A 22,136-nucleotide genomic window follows, 5' to 3' on the forward strand; every position below is an offset into this window, starting at 1 on the left:
CTAATCTGGTCACCACTTTTTTTTTATCATTGTTTTTTAGCGCTGCAATCTTGATATTTTATTCTAAAACAGAGACAGACTGCACCTAAACGGAGAGGGTGTGGTTCTGCTAGATGGAGTGGGGGGATGGCCAAAAGTTTGGAGGAACTTTTAAACAGGTATGGGTGGCAATCGAGGTTAGCCGATTGCAGACATGGGAGTAATGCCCCGTACACACGTGCAGATTATCTGCAGACTTTTGTCTGCAGACTTACCTTTTCTATGTAGTGCAAGGGCCTGCCGGATTGCATACAAATTGAAAGTGTTTAGGTTTGACCTCATATTATATGGTTTTGGTAAGTCTGCAGATAATCTGCACGTGTGTATGGGGCATAAGTCACACATGTGCAAGTCTCAAGTCTAAGGCTCCATGTACACGGGACATTAGAAAAAAAACGTGCTGCAAAGCTAGTTCTGACGCCGGGAAAAAGCAGCTGTTAAAACGTGCTTTCAGTAGCTTTTTACATTTGTGTTATTGCACGTTTGGCCACGTTGCTTTTAGCAGCGTTTTTTCTGTCTCCCTTCAAAATCAATGGTTCCCTATGGAAGCCTATTGATTTGAATGGAAGTCGCACCGCAAGTCGGATCAGGATGATCCGACTTGCGGCGCGACTTGCACTGTGAGAATCTTGAGGGGGAACTCCATGCCAAAAATGGGAAAAAAAAAACTGTGTGGGGGCCCCCCCCCAGGTTCCAAACCAGGCCCTTCGGGTCTGGTATGGAATTTGAGGGTTGCCCCACGCTGAAAAAACGGTGTGGGGTCCCCCCCCAAAATACATACCAGACCCTTATGCGAGCATGCAGCCCGGTAGGGCAGGAATGGGGAGGGGACGAGCGAGCGGCCCCACCCCCCCTGAACCATACCAGGCCACATGCCTTCAACATGGGGGGGGGAGCTCTGCACCCACCACCCCAAAGCACCTTGCCCCCATGTTGATGAGGAGAAGGGCCTCATCCCCACAACCCTGGCAGGTGGTTGTGGGGGTCTGCGGGCAGGGGGCTCATTGGAATCTGGAAGCCCCCTTTAACAAGGGGGCCCCCCCAGGTCCCAGTCCCCCTACCTATGTGAATGGGCATGGGGTACACTGTATCCCTACCCATTCACCCCATTAAAGGCAGTGTATGTAAATAACGACACGAGACATTTTGGAAAGTTTATTAAAAATCTTCATCTGTTCTTCTCTTCTCTGGTCTTTTGCTGTCCGCTCTTTTTCTTCCTCCGGTGATGATTGATGAAGGATGGATGATGATTCACAAATAAACATATCCAGGTGTTAGAATGGCCATGACAAAGTCCAGACCTGAATCCAATCGAGAATCTGTGGAAAGAACTGAAAACTGCTGTTCACAAACGCTCTCCATCCAACCTCACTGAGCCCGAGCTGTTTTGCAAGGAGGAATGGGCAAAAATTTCAGTCTCTCGATGTGCAGAACTGATAGAGACATACCCCAAGCGACTTACAGCTGTAATCGCAGCAAAAGGTGGTGCTACAAAGTATTAACTTAAGGGGGCTGAATAATTTTTCACGCCCAATTTTTCAGTTTTTTTCTTTGTTAAAAAAGTTTGAAATATCCAATAAATTTTGTTCCACTTGATGATTGTGTCCCACTTGTTGATTCTTCACAAAAAATTACAGTTTTATATCTTTATGTTTGAAGCCTGAAATGTGGCAAAAGGTCACAAAGTTCAAGGGGGCCGAATACTTTCGCAAAAAACTGTAGGTTGCCTACATATACACAGATCTGGATGCACAAGAATGGTACCAGATATGGGAAACATATCCTGCTCCCGGGAATGTTCTGGCAGTAGAAACTAATTTATAATGTTTTCAACACGCTGGTACATGGTACTTTCTATAATATATCACTGAATGCCAAGATATCCACCATTATGCTTTAGGGAATGTGGACAGATGCAAACTTTTCTCAATGGATGGTGGACTTTCCCTATAAGACAGTTTTGGCGAAAAGTTTTTCAGCTAATCTCAGAGCATACAGACTCCTCAATCTCCTTTTTGGTCCAGCATGCTCTACTAAATCTTAAACCTCCTAGCCTTTTAAAAAATTACCTTTAACCTTCTCCTTCGTGTTTTGGACTGAAAATCACCTATTCTCCCCTAAAAATAACACCAAAAAAAAAAAGACAACTCAGTTATGTTACATGAGAAAATTGAAGCCAAACTGAATGATAAAACTAATACATTTCTGGCCATCTGGCAACCCTGGAGCTCTAAATTTCTCCCTACTGGCTTCAACTGGAGCTTCCTTGAAATCTAGTCGGGGAGGTGCAACTCCCCCGTGCTTTTTTTTTTTTTTCCTCTCCCCTCTTCTTGACCTCCTCTTCCCCTTCCTTTTCCTTCCCTCCTCTGACTGATCTAATCGGAATCTGTTTTCATCAGTTTTTTCCCCAGCAAAAAAACATGACTGGATAACACCTGTGTGAAAAGACTTTTTGTTCCCACGTAGTCCTGGGTAATCCTTAACAAACTGCATCGCCTTTTCTTCTGTTATTTCTGTTAAGTTACCAATACCATTTTTTACCTTTATTCTCTTCTCTTCTGTTAACTAACGAGATTTGATTGTTATCTTTAAATTCTAGGTTTATTGTCAATTGTAGTTATCCCCTGGCCTGTACAAACTCAAACAGATTGAACAAGCAAAATATATGGTTCGCTTCAGTGTACATTTTATTGGACATTACATCTCCAGAAAGATATAGCTAATGGACCGCACCTAAAAAGTTTATACGAGAACTATACATCCAAAAAAAAAAAAAAAAGCAAATAGCACATGGTTGATAAAGCAATAGATTGCCATCAGGTGTCAGAAAAGTGAAGAACCTAAAAGTAGAGCTATAGGCAATCCATTTCGGATAGAGTAGGTGACTGTTATAACTCGTCAGATTGTTTTACGCAATCTGTGTCCCATTGAGGAGATTTAGCCTCACTTCCTGTCCCATAGCCAAAACAGGAAATGAGAGGAAATCCCAGCAAAATGATAGAAATCCCTTAGGGTCCCCCAGGTCACTAGAACTAGTGTCCTCATTAGAAGAATTCCCCTCTATTTTCTGAGGACAACCCAAAATTTGTGATTTTCTTTTATTTTCAATAATAACGGTAAATAACGGGGACACAGACAGCAATTAAAACCTAATAGATGTTCTAATCCATCTCCTCTACTTTAATTTATGAATCCCAGCCATCATCCGAAAACATGTCTGCACCTCTCCTCTGAAAAGTCTTGCGAAACTCTTCATCAAACATATTGAGATCTTCTTCACCTTTAAATATTCCCTGAAATTCATAAAGACAAAAGTTAACAGCTTAAAGCTGAACTCTGGGATAAGTACATATTGTCTAAAAACACGAGTCATATGTATTATTTAAATCTTGGTGTGTTGTGTGTTTCTCTTACGTCCTCCGACAGTCGCCGCCACCTCTAAGTCATCACTATTGGGTATTGACTTCCGCTCCGCAGGAGTAGCTAGGCATAAGACTTAGTCAAAAGAACAAAGCATTTAGCATAGACACACCCATGAGGGCTGTCCCACAGGTCAATACCCCCCTGCAGTGATCCCTCCCAACTCAGTTTGTCTCTGCCTAGCGTCAGGAGTAGTCAGGCTTCCCTGTGCTGGGGCTTTCAGTCTCAGCCTTCTAATCTTTTCTTTTGATTTTTAGTTTTAAAATGTCAGTTTTTTCTTTGCTTTACTAGCTGTTTATTTTGTCAGCTTAGTTTAGTCGGATCTTCGGATGAAGATGGATTCTGCGGAGCTGGGAATCGGACTGACCGCCCTGGTTCTCCAGGGCAGAGGATCAGAGGGTTCCCCAGCCCGCCATCGAGCTTTCGGTCATGTGTTCGTCCTGGCATTATGAACGACCCATCCCTGCTCTCAGCAGGGATGCAGCCTGTGAGGTGGCTACCTCACTGGACACTTCTGCGGTGCTGCAGTGTTCTTTTCTTGGCTAACGGCATTCCCTGTCAGATGAGGACAGCGGCTTTCCGTTCATAGAGGCACCCCACGCCCTCTGGTACAGGTAAGTACTTCTGTGTGGGGCCTCTGTCTGGGGTGGCAGTCCTGTGTTGCTGTGTGTTCCCCATGTCTGTGCCTGTGTGGGGCTCCCTGATGCGATCCCTGTGGGGATCGCTTGTACATGCGCTGCAGTGCTGTGTGTTTTTGGGGGCCCCTTCCCCTGTGTCACTTCGGTGTTTTTAGGGGTGCAGACTGCGTGTGCGGTGGCCGCAGCGGGTAAGAACCGCGCGGTCAGCCATTTTTAGTATGGGCAAGCATTTAGTCTGGCTTCACTATGGGCTTATCTGCATGCTGTTTTTGGCGCCATCCGGCGCCATCTTGTGTGTGGCAGAACGATCGTTCCGAGCACATGTTTGGCGGCCATCTTGCCGAAGCCTCCCATTCAATTCTTTGGGCAGCCATTTTCCCTGGGTCTTTCAGCTTTTAGTTCAGCCTCTGATGACCTCACTTCCTTTTCCTCTGAAGCAGCGATCGATGTGGTAACACTCTGTGGGGGCTCTGCAGACAGTCTCTTCCAAAAACTGTTTTGTCCTTCCTGGCTCAGTTTCTTTTCCTTTTGGGGGTCTTTGGTCACTGTACATATAGCGGTGGGCCAGTACCTTTTATTGCACTGTTTTTTTCTAACTTGGGCAATGGAATCTCAGGACAGCAAATTCCCCCCAGCCCTGGTGGGGGACCCCAGTCCTGCTGTGGCCCCTGTTATACCTGATTTGGCCGCTGTAGTGGCGGCTTTAGTGTACAAAATGGAGGTGCTTTAGGCTGAACGTGCTGCTAGGAAAAGGCCCAGATTATCTATCTCCTCTGATTCAGATGGTGATGTGGCTGCTGCGGCGGGCATGCCCTTTTCATGGTCTTGCTCATCCCTGGACCCTGTGGGGTCTGAGGGGGAGGCGGAGGGGGTTGATGATTCTCCCCCGGGGTCGCCTGAAGAACGCGCGGCCATGGATGAGTTGATTTCTTCTGTGAAAGAAAACGCTACACTGGAGGATGAGCCCAGTCCTCCGGGCATTGTGTCCTCTTTTGGTACACATAGGACCCGCAAGTCGGCGCAGGTTTTTCCCTGCCCCGCTGAGTTCCATTACACTGTGAATGAACTGTGGCGCACTTTAAAACGTCCATTCATGGTACCTAGTCGGTTTAAGTTGCTTTATCCCTTTGCGCCGGCTACGGAATCGCAATGGTGCGTGCCTCCACAGGTGGATCACACTGTGGCCGTGTTAAACAAGGCTACCTTGATTCCTACTGAGGAGACCCCGGTGTTCTGGGATCCCACGGACAGGAGGTTGGAGTCTCTTGCCCGCCATTCCTACACGGTGGCGGGTTCCTTGCTCAAACCTGTTTTCTCGTCCGTTCTGGTGGCTCAGGCGGTGGCGGATTGGACTAAGGTGCTTAGACGCAACCTCGCGTCTGATTCTGCCCCGCCTGCCACACTGGCTATGGTGGACCAAATTCACCAAGGAGTCATGTATTTGTGCGATGCGGCCTTAAATGAGGCCCCTTTGGTAGCACGCCTATCTAGTGTTGCTTAACCGTGCTTAACCGTCGACTGATCTGGCTGAAGAGCTGAAAAACAGTTGCTGATTTTCCCTATGCTGGTTCTCGCCTTTTTGGCGAGGCGTTGGATACCTTGGTAAAAGGCGTCACGGGGGGCAAGAGCACCATGCTGCCCCAGAACCCGAAGAACAAGTCCTTTCGTGGCAAGCGGGGTTCCGCCTCTCGACCCAAAAGGGTCCTTTCGTGCCTTTAGGAATCAAACCAAGGGCAAACCCTTCAAGGGCCAAGGTAGCCAGAAGAAGCCCTGGGCGGGCAAGCAGAAGTCCGGCAATGCCGGTGCGGCGGGTCAATCCGCCTCTGCCTGAAGGGGCGCCCTCACCCATTTCAGGGGTGGGGGGACGTTTGCGCGGTTTCCTCCAACCTTGGCTGCTCCGAATTCCGGACAGGTGGGTTCAGGAAATCAGTCGATCAGGGTACAAGATCGAATTCCTTTCCAGGCTGGTGGACAGATTTTTTCCCTCAAATCTTCATTTGACCCCAGGGCGCCTGCAGGACCTGCATCAAGCGGTGCAGGACTTCCTTGCCCAGGGGGTGATTGTTACCGGTGCCTCATCGGGACAGGTTTCGGGGGTTTTATTCCAATCTGTTCACTGTGCCCAGAAAGGAGGGCAAGGTGCGTCCTATTCTGGACTTGAAAGCGCTGAACCGCTTCGTGCGCGTTCGCAAGTTCTGTATGGAATCCCTCCGCTCGGTGGTGGCCTCCCTGAGTCCAGGGGAATTCCTGGCCTCTATAGACCTGAAGGATGCATACCTACACATCCCCATTTTTGAGGGTCACCAGAGGTACCTTTGGTTCGCAATAGCGGAGGACCATTATCAGTTTGTGGCGTTACCTTTCGGTCTCGCTTCGGCTCCAAGGGTCTTTACCAAAGTGTTGGCGCCTGTTCTGGGCCTGCTAAGGGCTCAGGGCATTGCGGTCTTGGGATATCTGGACGATCTCCTCTTAAGACCGAGTGCCAGCCAGGACCTACTGCGCGATCTGTCCACTACGGTACAGAAGCTCCAGGAGTTCGGATGGACCATCAACGTACAGAAGTCGACCTGGTCTCCTTCGGTTCGTCTTCCCTATCTGGGAATGGTTCTGGATTCTGCTCAAGCAAAGGTGTTCTTGCCGGGGGACAAGCTCCGGACCTTGCAGGACGAGATCAGGTCCCTCGGGGACAAGCCATCCTCGTCACTCAGGACCTGCATGCGGTCCCTAGGGTTGATGGTCTTCGAGGCGATACCCTTTGCTCAGTTTCACACACGGTCTCTTCAAGCGGAGATCCTGGCCAGGTGGGACAGACTACCTCAGTCACTGGATCTGAGTGTCTCATTGAGTCGCCGGACCAGAATGGATCTTCGTTGGTGGCTTCAGTCCCCGGCTGTGTCAGAAGGAAAATCCTTCCGTCCATTGCTGTGGACAGTGATTACCACGGATGCCAGCCTGTCGGGCTGGGGTGGAGTCCTGGGCAATCTGTCTGCCCAGGGCACTTGGTCGGGGGAGGAATCCTCCCTTCCCATCAACATATTGGAATTGAGAGCGATCAAACTCTGTCTCTTCCAGTGGTCGGATCGACTTCGGGGCCGTCCTGTTCAGTTACAGACGGACAATGCTACAGCGGTGGCTTACATCAACCACCAAGGGGGCACCAGGAGTGCCCGGGCGGCCCGGGAGGGGACCGACATTCTGTCTTGGGCCGAGACTCATGTCCCGGCAATTTCAGCAGTTCATATTCCGGGTGTGGAGAATTGGCAGGCCGACTATCTGAGCCGCCAGACCCTGGACCAGGGGGAATGGTCCCTACACCCGGAGGTCTTCCAAATGCTGTGTGCGAAGTGGGGATCCCCGGACGTGGATCTGTTCGCGTCTCGGCTAAATCACAAGGTAAAAAGATTCGTGGCAAGAACGAGCGATCCGTGGGCGGACGCCTCGGATGCGTTGGTGGCCCCTTTGGCATCAGTATCATCTGATGTATGTCTTTCCTCCGAATCAGTTGTTGTCCAGGTTCCTTCGCAGGTTAGTCTCTGAACCGAACTTGGTGATTCTAGTGGCGCCGGACTGGCCACGTCGGTCCTGGTACGCTGACATTGTTCACCTGGCGGTCGAGCCTCCTTGGCGGCTGCCAATGCGGAAAGATCTACTGTCTCAGGGACCGATCTTCCATCCTGCTTTACAGTCGCTGGCTTTAACGGCCTGGCTGTTGAAAGCCAGGTCCTGAGAGACAGGGGTCTCTCCTCAGAGGTCATTCCTACTCTTATCAAGGCTAGGAAAGCCTCATCTGGTAAAATCTATTACCGTACCTGGAAAGCTTATTTCGCCTGGTGTGAGTCCAGGGGGTTCTCCCCTCGCTCATACTCGGTGACGAGAGTGTTGGCTTTCCTTCAGACTGGTGTGGACCAGCGCTTGGCGCTGGCCACGATTAAGGGCTAGGTTTCTGCACTGGCTGTTCTTTTTCAACGCCCCGATGTTCTGGCATCAGCAGATGCCTCCTTTGGCCGCAAAGTTTTCAGTGCAGCAGTGCCATAGGGGACCCTTGTTGTTTTGTGGGTCCCTGGCTGTTGGGGTGTTTATCCCCTGGATATTTGTTTTCCTGGGTTGTTGCTCCTGTTGAGCCTTTTCTATTGCCCAGAAGGTTCTCTTACTGTGCGTGTAAGGTTCCTTTCTCTGATGTGGGTACTGCGTTGCCTTTTCTGCGGTTGCGTCTCCCACCCCTCATGTCTACACTGCTTTGGGACATCCCAATAGTAATGACTTAGAGGTGGCGGCGACTGTCGGAGGACGTAAGAGAAAACTGAATTTTTGTTAAATCTTACCGTAAAATTCCTTTCTCTGAGTCCTCCGACAGTCGCCGCCCCCGCCCCTCTTTTGGGGTTTTTTCTTGTACACCTACTGCTATTCTACCAAACTAAGTTGGGAGGGATCACTGCAGGGGGGTATTGACCAGTGGGAGAGCCCCCATGGGTGTGTCTATGCTAAATGCTTTGTTCTTTTGACTAAGTCTTATGCCTAGCTACTCCTGCGGAGCGGAAGTCAATACCCAATAGTGATGACTTAGAGGTGGCGGCGATTGTCGGAGGACTCGGAGAAAGGAATTTTACGGTAAGATTTTACAAAAATTTCGTTTTTTCTTCCAGATCAGTGTAGAAATCAAGTGTAAAATTGGGCCTCTCTACAGGAACCACTGCTGCTCCCACTCCTTGTACAGGTTGACCATTCTTGTATCCACCCCCTCCTGTAGTTTTTTGCATGCAGTCAGTTATGGATTGGCCTGCTGGGCCCTTCCCAGAGCTTTGCTCAGGCTATGCTAAAAAAAACGGTGAAGTCACTTACTTCTACAAGGTAGTATCTGCATTTGCAAAGGCATTTGGTGCACACAAAGTAAATAAGCCCTGTGGGCTGGACGAAACACGTCGGAGCCGTGGCCTAGATTTGAGCCAGGCTGAAGCCGAGTTTACTGACTGCACCTGGGCTGTACTGGTGTGCCGTGGTTTGACCCCTTTTTATCTTCATTTTACTGCAGAGTAGTACCTTCTGGTTTGCTGCTTGCTGCGTGTGTGACAGGTGCTTGGAAAAATATTATTTTATGGTAGAACAATAGCAAACTTCTACTGCACTACCTATGTGAAGCAAATATACCACAGGTGTGCAAGCTAAGGGTTCAAACTTCAATAGTGTACATAAAATATCTAGAGTAGTGTATAGTGTGCTTAAAATACAGAGATGGCCAAAACTACTAACATTTTGTGGATTAAAAAAACAAAAGAAGGGAAAACTTTTTGGGTGACAGAGAACAGTGGCAAAATTGATATTAGAAGACACATAAAATAGCATGCTGGTATTTGTGACTTATACATGAAAAAGTTTGAGCACCTCTGGTACAGACCGTACCATAAAAGACAGGCACTTACTTTTGGAAGGTAGCCCAGTAACTGGCTGGCATGTTGCTTAAGAAGTTTCTGTCTCTCCTCCTCAATGATAGCCCGGCGAAATGCTTCCCTCTTCTCTTCCTCCTGTCTTTCCAGGAGCTCATGTTCCTGTACACAGTAAAATATTAGTAAATACTTGTATGTTTCTTAAGTAATATTTTTATTAGATAATAAGCTGTATCAAGATTTTATTCTAAAGTTGGCCAATACAACAGCAGATTATTTATTTGATCATACTCGCTAATGGATAAATCTGAAATATCCTAATATTTGGTCATCAAATCGGTTATGTAATATCGGAGGATTGATCATTCAGCAATATGGGCCCTATATCTTTTTCACAGTTTAAGTGTCATTTATGATCACCCTATGCAACAGTCTAATTTTCAACAATAAACATCCTGTGTATGGGCATCTTTAGTACTTTAGCCCATTTCATATCAATGCACAAAACTTATAATTAGTGCATGTTTAATCTCCTGTGCTTAAAGTATAATAAAACTTTCTTTTGTTGTTGTGGACAGTGTAGCAAGGGATTAAAACCTTTCAGGTTTTTATTGCCATCTGTGCCCCTATTAAAAGAGAAGTTCAGGGTTTTTTTGTTTTCTTAGAATTATACTTACTTAGGTGTCAGGCTGTCCCCCGGCGCCTCTAACACTGGGAACCGTGCGATCGAACCAATGTATCGATCAGTTCTCAGAGCTCCCTGAACAGAGAGATGCTGTCAGTCAGCAGCTCTGTGCTCTGCTCCCCCACTGGAGCGCTAGGCTGTGGAGGGGGTGGGAGCATCGGGCTCAGCCTCTCAGCGGCTCCATGAGAGGCTGAGCCAGGTGCCCGTCCAGGCATGTGGGCTTATCTCGACTCCTTTGTTGCGATCTTGCTGGAGCCCTTGTTTTAGCCCGCTGTCTGCTGAAAACAGGTCACAGGATTGCAGCAAAAACTGCACTCCTGTGATCCTGTGATCCACAGGAGAAGTACAACCAAAAAAGCTTTGGCTGTACGTCTCCTTTAAGGAGATTCACCCTCTCTATTTGTCCTGTTTACCATTTTTAGCAAGAATGAAAGTGAAAGAAAATTCTAAATTTTGGGTTGTCACCAGGACAGGACTACATGGGATAATCTTCAAACTGGTGACAGCCAAAATGGAAAAAAAAAAAGTTTTGCTTTTAGATATACTAAAATTGCTGGTTGCAAGACAAAAAAAGCTGTAGATATAGTAATTATTAGCAGGGGGTTCCCTGAGCCTCGAAAGTTAATTCAAGGGTTTACCCATTGTTAAAAAGGTTGAGAAAGATTGTCTTATATCTTCTGGTTTGCTAATGACTGTAGAACTGGAACTCTTTTCAAATACATTCTCAGCATCAAGAAGTTTGCTTTTTCTTGCTTTTTTCATATCAGCGAGTTTCCTACCACAACGTGTCTATCACTATTTAGTGTGTAGAGTTTTTTTTGTGTACGAAAAAAGCAATGCAGTCTATTAGTTTGAGAAATAAATTCTGCAGTGAATGAATTAAAAAAGGATGTTTTGTCACCTTATCAGCAATGAATTGTTGGCGCCGATCCTCAAGTAGTTTTTCCACTGCTCTTTTGTGCTCCAATTGCTTCATCCTCCTCTTCTGAGCATTCATCTGCTCAATCCTGTCATCCTCAGCAAACTTTGCAAGCATTGCCTGTCTGAAAGCCTCCTCTTCCTCTTTTGCTGCTTGTTGAACAATTTGCTTAAAAGCCATTTGTTCTTCAAAGGTTCGCTGCAACTCAAGACGCTGGCGAATTCTCTTTTCCAATTCTTCCTACAAAATATTACGCAAATGATTATCAGAAACTCTTGGTTCGCGGAAAAAAAAAAAAATCATGCATTCAAAAGAAAGCTGCAGCAAGAAATTATTGGAAACGGCAATAAAGATGGAGGAATATTATTTATTTATTTTTGTCAGATTTATGACCGATTGTTTTTTCCATCCTTAAACATGCAATTATAGATTACCACTTTTTTTGTTTGCTCAGGCTCCCTCCTGCACCCCACAAGAACGAACGAGCTATGGAAGGCAGGATCAAAGGGAGACTAGAATAATTTTATGGTATTTTGTTTCTATTTTATGTATGCATAAAATCTTTGTTTTACAAAAGTTTAATAGATGACCAAAGAATCCTGAAGTGCTTCGGGTTAGCTAAAGAGACAGGGCAGCAGACTCATCTCCCATTTATATGCAGATGTTTGGCATGTAAATGCCACACTGAGCAGTCTGGTAAAGCATTCATGTAGTGACTTGCCTAGTTCTGTGTGTACATTTCACCCTTTTTCACATATGTTAGGTGGAGAAAACAATGAAAGGAGCCTAGAGCTTCACCGCCTGGCTGGATAAAAGACTATATAATTGTCACATTCAGTAAACCAATTTTAAAGCGTATGTTAACCCCAACAATGAATTTCTGTTATAAAGCCATTTTTGGACTGTTAAAAAAACTCTGGCTTGAGCTGTGTCTAGGATTAGACACAGACAGATATTTCCATGCTGACTTCTTAAAGTTCAGGAACCAGCCAAACCCATGCAAGGTCTGGACAGTCTGGGCTATGTTGTTTGCCAAAACCAAGGCAGACCATTCCCTCAGCATCATCCAGATATCTCAAAATGGTGATGTCCTGAGAGTGCAGTAGGGAAACCAAAGATGTAAGCACCTTGGCAAGTACCTGTGGTGCAGAGGGCAGGGCAAATAGCAAGGTCACAAACTAAAAACGCAAAGAGCCCACAGCAAAGGAATTGCTGATGTGCTGGAAAAATGGTGGCATGGAAATATGTATCTTTGAGGTCTACATGAGCCAAAAAGCCTCTCTTCATCGGGGAGACTGTGACAGACCTTGTGGATTCCATACAGAATTTCTGGGCCTGAATGAAGACACTTAGAGACTTGAAATTCAATATGGGGTGGAAACGGAAAAGATTGAAGTAGAACCCCCAGAACATTTGTGTCACAAGGAATAGGGCAATGATGGCCTGCTCCAGAAGGCCCAGCAGGGCTACACAGATATCTGCTAATCTGTGTGGTGACACAGGTGGGTTGGAGGAAATTAACCGGAGAGGGGGTTCCAGCTTGTTGCCCCTAGAAACCACCCCTGACACCCAAGCATTTGAGATACTGATTTCCAAGGTTAACAGATGTCCCCTCACTTTGGAAAGTTGGAGCACCCACTAATTCTGAAAAAAACTGATCTGAGGGTTTGGGGGACTTGGAAGTCCAGGATTAGCAGGCAGGTTGGGTGGTAACAGACTCAGTTTAAACTTTAAGGTTGAGAACTGGGAGAAACGAAGAGGACTCTCCTTGGCCTCCATCAAGGATTGGGCTTTTCCAAACTTAGCCCTAGGCCTATTTTGCTAGGGAAGATGGGTGTTCTTGCCACCAATAACAATCCTAATAAGGACACCTAGGGTGGCCCCTAATAAAAGTTGTACCTCAAAGAGCATACGGAGAAAGTGCTTTTTGCATGTGGCCTCTGCAGACACTTTAGCCAAAGGGTTCTCCTTTTGTTCACCAACAAAGACTCATGCTGTAAGGTGGGAGACCTCCAACAACCTGTCCACACTGAAGTTAGTGGGCATGGACTCCATATGCTAGGTCACTAAGGGATCAGCTGCCAAAGTGATTTGGTCCCTTCTAATAGCCTAAGACCAGTCAGTTAGAGTTTGACAGATAAAGGTCCCGGCCAAGACAGGTGCTCAGAGGACACTAAAGCCACTGGAAGATTACACAGAGATTCTGCAGAGGAAGGTGCAGGAGTATGCTTATAGCCTCTGTGTCAAGTTCGGTAATCAGTAGTGCTTCTTAATCCAGGTTTTAACAGATTTCCTTTCATTTAAAAAGTGAAGTAGGAAAGTATGTGTTTATTGTCCACTTGAAGAAGCCAGTGAATGGTTCTGTCCACCAGAATCCACTGTAACTATGTGTAGGGGAACTCGGGTGGCAAAATTCCTCCATTAGAACCCCCCCCCCCCCTTTTCTAATAAAACCATTTAGTCTCATGTCTCCTCCTGAATTTGCTTTAATAAGCAATAAATAAAAACTCTGGCACAAAGGGTGACATTCCCTGCAGCACATGGGTATTGAGGTGCAAAGATTGTTCCACCAGATCATGAGATGGATAAGAAACAGGGGGCCGATTTCTTTATAAGTACCCATGTTTTAGAATGACAGTAAGAACAGACCGCCATAAATATTCTTGCCAACTGTTACTGGAAAGTAAAATGAACACGTTAGAAGATACACAAGATACAGTCTTGTTACTGGGCATAAAGGCAGCATTTGCACTATCCTCTTAATGTGTATTACCTCCCTCAAAGCAAACATCCCTGAACAATAAATGCTTTAATCTCCTATTAGGCCTCACTAATCTTGCAAATCTAAAATAGGTTGTTCATCAGGCAAGTTCTTTAAATGTAGCAGATTTCAGCTACAAACTTATCACTTAAAAAGAAAAAAAAAAATCAATGCATTCTTGAACAAAATTAACTAAACAATGCAGCACAGTAAAATAGGTTCATAAACATCTGAAGACATTTCAAATGCTATGAAACAATCTAATGACTTAAAGCTATACCTCAACTGACACACTTCTATATTGCCAGCAGGCAATAAAATAATGTCTGCTGGCAATATCACAACTATTTCTTCACAGCGATGAGAAAAAGGCAAAGAAAAAGTTTAAAAACCCTGCAAACAACATTTTCCCCAACAATTGGGGCCAGGGATGCCTGCTGTACCCCACAGATAGATTGATGGTGGTCTGATCTAACTTTAGACACCTTTAGGAAATTATTACAAACATGACTTACAGGAGGAGGTCATTACTGTCACTTACGATTTCACGCTGTCTGGCCTGCTCAGCTTGTTCTTCCAGGTATAACTCTTCTCGCATTTGATCGAGTTCATCTCTCTGCTGCTGTTCTCTATGAATATGCTCTGCGAGCTGTTAATAAAACACAATAAATGGTTATTATACAAGTACACAAATATGAATTGATAAATTATTGGCTTCTTCTATAAATGCTTCCCCTGCCTGTCAGCTGTAATGTACACTGCGCCCCACATGTGCAGCTCAACGTGCATTATCGGCACCTACCTGTGCCGTGATGATGTGACTCCCGTGTGCATGTACAGGAGGAATGTCATTGTGACCCGGCCTTCGAGCGGCTGAAGAATCAGAACCCAGAAGGAAGACCAAGCCAAGATTGAAGTACCCACATACTGTGGGATTGGGGACACCACAGTAAGGGAGGGCATATTATGACAGGTAAGTATGCGTACTAGTACATTATGACCTAAACCTGTAGGGGGACCAATTTTTATTTTTCATGCGTTTACTACCGGTTTGAGGAAAGTGAAGTGCCTAATTTAGTACTTACTAGTGCACAACAGCACTAGGAAGTATCTGCACCATTATGCAGGCAGTGATTTGCCTGTATATTTTGAAGGTTAGATAAGAGAGATTCTCCTAGTTTTCCATCTTTGTGATTGTGGTCATAGTCTACTCTCTAGCAGGAGTACAAACAGCAAAGAAGAAAAAAGAAAACAGGGTTAACCCTCAGTTATGGCTGAATTTAAAATTTAGCTGAGCCCCACATCCCTAGTGTGCATATACCAACTTCTGAATTCTCTATTAGTAGAAGCCTCTGGCTTATTATTTAACAAATCTCTTCTACTGACATCCTAAACCAACCACATATTCTGAACAAATAAATCCCATTGTAAGGATGTTTTTACTTTCTGATAACAGTAAAGTTCCAATGCATTTTGTGAATTCTGAAGTGCTTGGTAGCTATACATTCATAGGAATTTATAAAAAATTAAGCAGACAGAATCTGGAGCAGCTATGCATGACAACCAATCAACTTCAATCTTTCTTTTTCAAAACCTAACTGAACAAGCTGGGAGATAGAAGCGGATTGGCTTCCATGCACAGCTGCTCCAGATTCTGGCTGCTGCAGTTTTGATAAATTCCCTTCATTATGCATGGTTAAAGGGTTTTGTAGGTGTGTCAGCAATACCATGTCCTGGATAGCTTTCTTCTTCTCCTCCCGTTCCCTGATCTGGGCCATACGATCTTCTTCTCTTCTCTGCTGCATGTTTGCAAATGACAGAATTCTCTGATTTTCTGCCTCCATTTTCTCTCTTTCCATTTTTCTCCAAGTCTTCTGCTGTTCCTTAAATTCTTCAATGTATCGCTTTGTAGCACTTGTTTTTTCCAGCTTTAACTGTCTTTCCCTGATATAGCAAATAAGTAATCATTGAAACACTCATTTAGCAATAAATAATGTTAACTTGTTATTATATGCAATGTAATTTCTTGTCTTAGTAAAATGTCTATAAAATGTGGGACATGAATGCAATGTCTTTAGCTTTAGGACTCCTGAGCTTTGAAACCAAGTTTTAAAGCTGAACTCCGGAAAACTAAAAAGTGGTGTTAATTTTGTCGAATAAAAAATTTTCGATGACTAAATTGAAACAATTTTATTCAACTAAAATAAGACAAACAATTCAGATGACTAAAATACGACTAAACCTAAAATGGCATTTTAGTCAAAAGGACTAGGACTAAAACTAAATCGAAAATTGACATCAAAATTAACACTTCTCTGCTTGCAAATTCTAAATCGGCAATACAATTTCATTGAGACCCTGTAATAATAGCATGTTAAAGTTTAAACATGTATTGCACTACCGCATAAGCATAAGTAAGAGGCATCTGCTAAGCTGCAGAAAGAAAAAAAAAAAAAAAAGAGGCTTTTCTTATATTTGTTCTTAATAATTAATGTTGGCAATATATTTAGGTAATATGTGTAATGACATCACAGCCAATAGAGTTTACAGTTTTTTTTTGTATTTTTAAGTTGCACTTCTGTTTGCCAAAAACGAATATTTTTGTTTGTGAAACTTGGTTTTATTTATAAAGACGTTCTATATCGCAATGGCTAAATCTGTGTCTGTAGTGCATGTTCAAACCTTAATACCATAAATAATAATAATAATAATAATAATAATAATAATAAGTTAGATTTTTACACCAGGAGTATATAATTCGTTTGGGAATTCTAGAGAGAATGTTTAACCTCTTGCCGACCGCCGCAAGTAAATTTACTGCGGCGGTCAGCCCCTGCCAGGCAGAGTGACGTTAATTAACGTCACTAGCCTGGGAGGGTCTGGGGAGCAAGCGCGCGCCCGCGGAGGCGCGCTCCCGCTCCCGCGCGGTCACGGACCCCCCCGCGCATGTGACTGGCGGACCCGATGTCCGCCGGTCACTCGGCGATCGTCGGGGGAGAGGGAGAAAGTCAGGCGGCTTGTGTAAACAAGCTGCCTGTCATTCTCCTTGGTGTAAAAACACTGATCAGACGGATCTACTATGTAGATCCGTTGATCAGTGTCCTTACACCTCAAGCCACAGCCAATCACAGTAGAAAGCACGCCCCTAGGGACACACACAGCCCCTCCCTCCCAAATAAAGTTAACCCCTTCACTACCAGTGTATTTTTACAGTAACAGTGCATATATATAGCACTGATTAGTGTAGAAATGTCACTGGTAACCCCAAAAGTGTCAAAAATGTCAGTCAAGGGTCCGATCTGTCCGCCGCAATGTCGCAGTACCGCAAAAAAAAAAAAAAAAAAAAAAATCGCAGATCGCCGCCATTACGCGTTAAAAAAAAAAAAACAAAAATGGCAAAAATCTTTCCCTTTGTTAGTAAACGCGATAACTTTTGCGCAAACCAATAAAAATATGCTTTTTGCGATTTTTTTTACCAAACATAGGTAGGATAAAACAAATTGGCCGAAAATGTTAAAAAAATTTTGATTTTTACATTTTTTTTGGGGGGAATTTCATATAAAAAAATGTGAAAAATATTGTTATTTTTGCAAAATTTACGCTCTTTTTTTGTTTATAGCGCAAAAAGTAAAAAGCGCACAGGTGATCAAATACCACCAAAAGAAAGCTCTGTTTGTGGGAAAAAAAGGACGTCAAATTCGTTTAGGTACAGCGTCGCACGACCGTGCAATTGTCCGTTAAAGTCACGCAGTAAAAAATCGCAAAAAAAACCCTGGTCCTTTAGCAGCCAAATCTTCCGGGGCTTAAGTGGTTAAAGGAAAGATTTTAAAACTAAAAAACAGGGTTACGTTGACCAAAAAAACAAACGAAACAAAGAAAAATACCTTTCTGACCCTATTTCTGTATTATTTCCCTGGATCAAAAAATTATAAAAAAAAAAGCTTAATTTTGGATACTTAATATTATATTATTTTAAGCTTTAGGCTTTGGCCTTTTTTTCTTATGAGTAAATACAGTTTTCAGATTCAGTCTATGTTAATTGAATTGATTTGAGTTGATTGATTTCATACAATTTTTTTTTTCGATTCCAATCTTTTTATTAAGTTTTTCATGTATTTAACAAAACCGAGCCCCCACAGGAGGGAATAGTTAACAGACACTTGGGTACAAATTCCCTTAATAGGATAACCAGTATAGTGAAGACAAAGCGTTTAAAAGGAGGGTAAAGAGATACCATTTACATCTTAACAATTGCTAGAACACTAGACGAAAGAGCAGCTTCTAATGGGGTCACCTCTCATATTCAACATTCTCGCTTGCTGTCATATTTGCACCAAGCGTCCAAACAAAAACAAGTTACCAGAAAAGAGAATTATTACTTAGTCGTCCAAAAAAAGGAAGAAGGAGGCAGGTCAAGGGTGAGACAAGAAGATGGTTTAGACTCGAGAAGGGACTGAAACAGGAAAGATGTAACCAAGATCCCCAAGTCGCACTATACTCTCTCCAGGTACCGCAGCCATGGCTTCCAGGTCTTAGCAAACTTCGACTGGGTATTATAGAGTTTGTCATTAATCATTAAATCATTATCCAGTTTTCCTGCAATTTGTTTTATTATACGCTTTCCTCATTTTTTTTTTATTATTATCCTTAGTCACTAGAAATTGACATATATTTATATATAGATTTATTCACATCTATACATTTAGTCATATAGATTCCTTTTTAGTTTTTTTTTTTACCGAAATTTAGTTTCTTTATGGAATGTAAATTTAAAATTAAAAGTTTAAAATATGTTTAAATGAAGACATCTAAATATACTGTATGCAGTCTTGTATTGCATTGTCTGCTGTCTTGTATAGAGGGTGTTCAGGACACTTATATAAAACTTTCCAATGGGCTATCAATGTGCGTTGGTGTACCCCAAAAAAAAAAAAAAGAAATGCAAATTATTTTTGACAATGCAGTACATCAGGGCTGCTGTTATAAATCACGGGGCCCTGTACAGCATACCTGACAGCTCCCCCCCCCCCCCCCACCAAAAAAAAATATCACTATGATTTTTTTCACTACAAGTACTACTCTTAAATTCTTATTAGTGGACAAAAACAGAATTTAGAAAATGACTGCTAAATCTAATGACTTACTTCTGACTCCTGCACTCCATATCTAGGCTTGAGTTTGAAGCCCCTTCCAATGCTAGTGCAATTATTCCACACCACCGGCCTCACCTACCACTCCTCCCCCTGTCCCATCCTCAATCTAATAACATTTTGAATTTTAAACTTCTCAGGTCTGGAAATGAGAGGGTATATACAGGTGTGGGTTGAAGTAGTTAAAAACAGTGTTGGTTTAGCTGCCTAGAAGGTAGAGCGGATAATGATCCTGACCCCTGCGGCCATGGCTTTCAGGTCTTATCAAATATTGATCGGGTATTATAGAGGGGACATAAGAGTTTGTCGTTAATCATGATCCAGTTTTTCTGACATTTGTTTTATTATACTCTTTCCTAAATGTATTTTTAGTACCCTTAGAAATTGCTTTGTATTTCTTTTTTCATACTTTATCATATCTATAAAGTTCCTATTAAGTCATATAGATTCCTTTTTAGGTTTTTAATTTTCTTAAATTTTGTTTCTCTATTAAAATGTCATGGCTCTGTAAATATCAGGCTATTGTTTTGGAGACAGTGGAAGAAGAGGAAGATCAGAGAGACAGGATCAAAGAGCCTTTATACACAATGCAGAGGATTCCCCTTGGGTTCCACAGTGAGTATAACAAGCATGCTTTACTGCAAATACAGACTGATTTTACTGTTGTGGGTTTAGTAACACTTTAAATAACTCCTTACTGCCTTTGCTAACCCCACCCCCACTGTGTCCCTGCTAACCCCTGTTATCTCTGACTCCCTACTGTCACTATATTTACCATTTCTGTTACCTTTCCCCTACTCCCAGATCATAGATTAAAATCAAATTCTAATTAACATATCCTTCTAATCATGCAAGGAATGAGTGTGCATCATAGAACCAGTAGCAGACTTTCTTCCTGCACCTATTTCCATATTTCCAGCAGTCATTCTCCTGGCTGTTAGTGGACATATCTTTCTACAGCAATGGTACCCCTGAACTCTCATCCCCAATATCAGCCAAACAGCCATAGTGTAGCTCATTCAGGATTAGAACTGTTCCCCCTACCACTTCTAGTTGTGCCCTAAACCCTGCACTTGGTATGCAACACACTCCTGAACTCTGCACTCTGTACACAGAGCACCCCTGAACTGTACACCCTGTGCGTAATGTACTCCTTAATAATAAAAGCGTAGATGCACGTTATTCCAGATGCAACCAGTCTTTTGAGGGCAACCATACTGCTGATGAGGCCCACAATGACACTGAGTTTGACACCCCTGCCTTAGTCTCCGCAACAACATTACAAAGCAACCAACCATAAACTCGAAGGCTGGACATTGAATACTAGACTGCGCCATCAAACACAAGGTGCTTGGAGGAATCCCCCCCATCCTTACTTGGGTGTTGTCAGAATACATCAATCAGCTGCAGCTACTGATTGACAACAGTTTTTCAACAAGTCCCTTCAACCGAAGTCAATAAAATGACTAACTTCGGTTGAACATGGATGGACAAACACTAATTGAACTTAAGTCCGGTCCCTGCTGAACCAGATGAATTGGCCAGCTTAAGGTCTAACAGTGTTGTGAGCTCTGACTACAGCTTTTATTCAGCTTTTGCAGTTGCATTAAAAGAGGAAGTAAATCCTCCTCTGCAACTTTTACCTATAGGTAAGCCTATGATAAGGCTTATCTATAGGTACTGTAAATATCTCCTAAACATGTACAGTTTAGGATATATTTACCTTACATGCAGCCAGTGACATCACTGGCGCATGCGCTCTGAAGGAACGGCCGCTGGTGCCATTCCTTCAGAGCCCCGTGCCGTGACCATCGGCTCCCGCGTGCGTGCGCGGGAGTGACGTCACCGCGGCTCCGGCCAATCAGATGGCCGGATGCTGCGATCCGGAAGACGGGCGACTGAACATGTCGCCCGTCATACAGCGTGGGGCACGGCCGGGGCTCGTTCTAAGGTAAGTATTTCATAATGAGTTAGTATGCGATGCATACTAGCTCATTATGTGTTTCTCTTTCGGGTTGAAAAAAAATAAATACATTTTTTTATGGGTTTACAGCCTCTTTAAACAAGGTCAAAAGTGATGAAGAATACTCAGCTATGGAAGCATACATTTAGTAAGTAAATGAAGGTCTAAAGTGTGTCAGCATGCTCTAAACCACCATGTGTTTTCAGATTTTTACAACTGTATTTCTGTACACCTCTGCCATCTGCTGGTGTTTTAGGAATATGGTTTTTGTATGGCCAAAACTTCTTTTTTTAGTTTTTGGCTACAATGGGGTGGATTTACTAAAGACAAATAGTCTGTGCACTACAAGTGCAGTTGTTCTACATCTGAGGGGAACATAAAAGAAAGATAAAAAAAAGAAAGATAAAAAACCCCGAAAAAAAAGCATTTTTGCATGCACATAATTGGATGATAGAAATTAGCAGAGCTTTCCCTCATTTCAGAGCTTCCCCTCAGATCTAGCGCAAATGCACTTGCAGTACACTTGCAGTGTACAGACTATTTGCCCTTGGTAAATTAACCCCAATGTGTAGGTGTTAGAACCCAGCCATGTTTTTATTGCTGTGTCACTGCAGAGATTTACGCAAGCCATAGATGATTTGATTTTCTTTTCTTCCACCAAGGGTGTAAGGAAAGAAAATAGCTGGATTCCCCCATCAACACAGTCGCAGAACACAATCATTACTGCTAGTGGCTAAAGCCGGCAGAAATCATATGAAAGCATATATGATCATATTTCTCAAACAACTAAATAATCAAGAGCTCTCTCCAATGGGAATATTAGGCGTGCCGCTCTCCTCAGACGGGGAACTCCAAAGACTAAAAACATGAAAAAGAAAGGAGGCGCAAACACCTAGTGCATTACCCTTGGACATCTTTAAAAAGTTTATTAAAATGCCAAAAACATACTCACAGACATGAAGAGCAAAAATCGCATTGAATGAGTCCACCACATGTGGAAATTAACATGTCCCTGTATTTGGACCGCTGACACATTTCGGGAGACACACTCCCTTCCTCAGAGCTTGTCCATTTTTCACCAGGCCCAAATTTATACTGAATGTGCTTGCACAAGTCCCTCCCCCTCCTCTGTGTATGCTGGGCAGGGCCAAGTGGTATCCATGCTAGCCGACAACATACA

The 22,136-nt window shown here is 43.7% G+C and overlaps 1 protein-coding gene across 1 annotated transcript in view; it reads right to left on the bottom strand.

The window, feature by feature from the left end:
* Positions 1–3,166: 3,166 nt before the first annotated feature.
* MNS1 (meiosis specific nuclear structural 1) overlaps positions 3,167–22,136 on the bottom strand; it is an 86,901-nt gene continuing 67,931 nt past the window's right edge. The window contains exons 6-10 of the mRNA XM_082256183.1: positions 15,571–15,787; positions 14,385–14,492; positions 11,065–11,322; positions 9,515–9,640; positions 3,167–3,332 (exon numbers count right to left, since the gene is read on the bottom strand). Of these exons, the coding sequence (XP_082112309.1) occupies positions 3,225–3,332; positions 9,515–9,640; positions 11,065–11,322; positions 14,385–14,492; positions 15,571–15,787 (817 nt within the window). The 3' untranslated portion in view covers positions 3,167–3,224. The remainder of the gene's footprint in view (positions 3,333–9,514; positions 9,641–11,064; positions 11,323–14,384; positions 14,493–15,570; positions 15,788–22,136) is intronic.

This window comes from Pelophylax lessonae, assembly GCF_965119305.1.
Source record: "Pelophylax lessonae genome assembly, chromosome: 4".
NCBI lineage: Eukaryota > Metazoa > Chordata > Amphibia > Anura > Ranidae > Pelophylax > Pelophylax lessonae.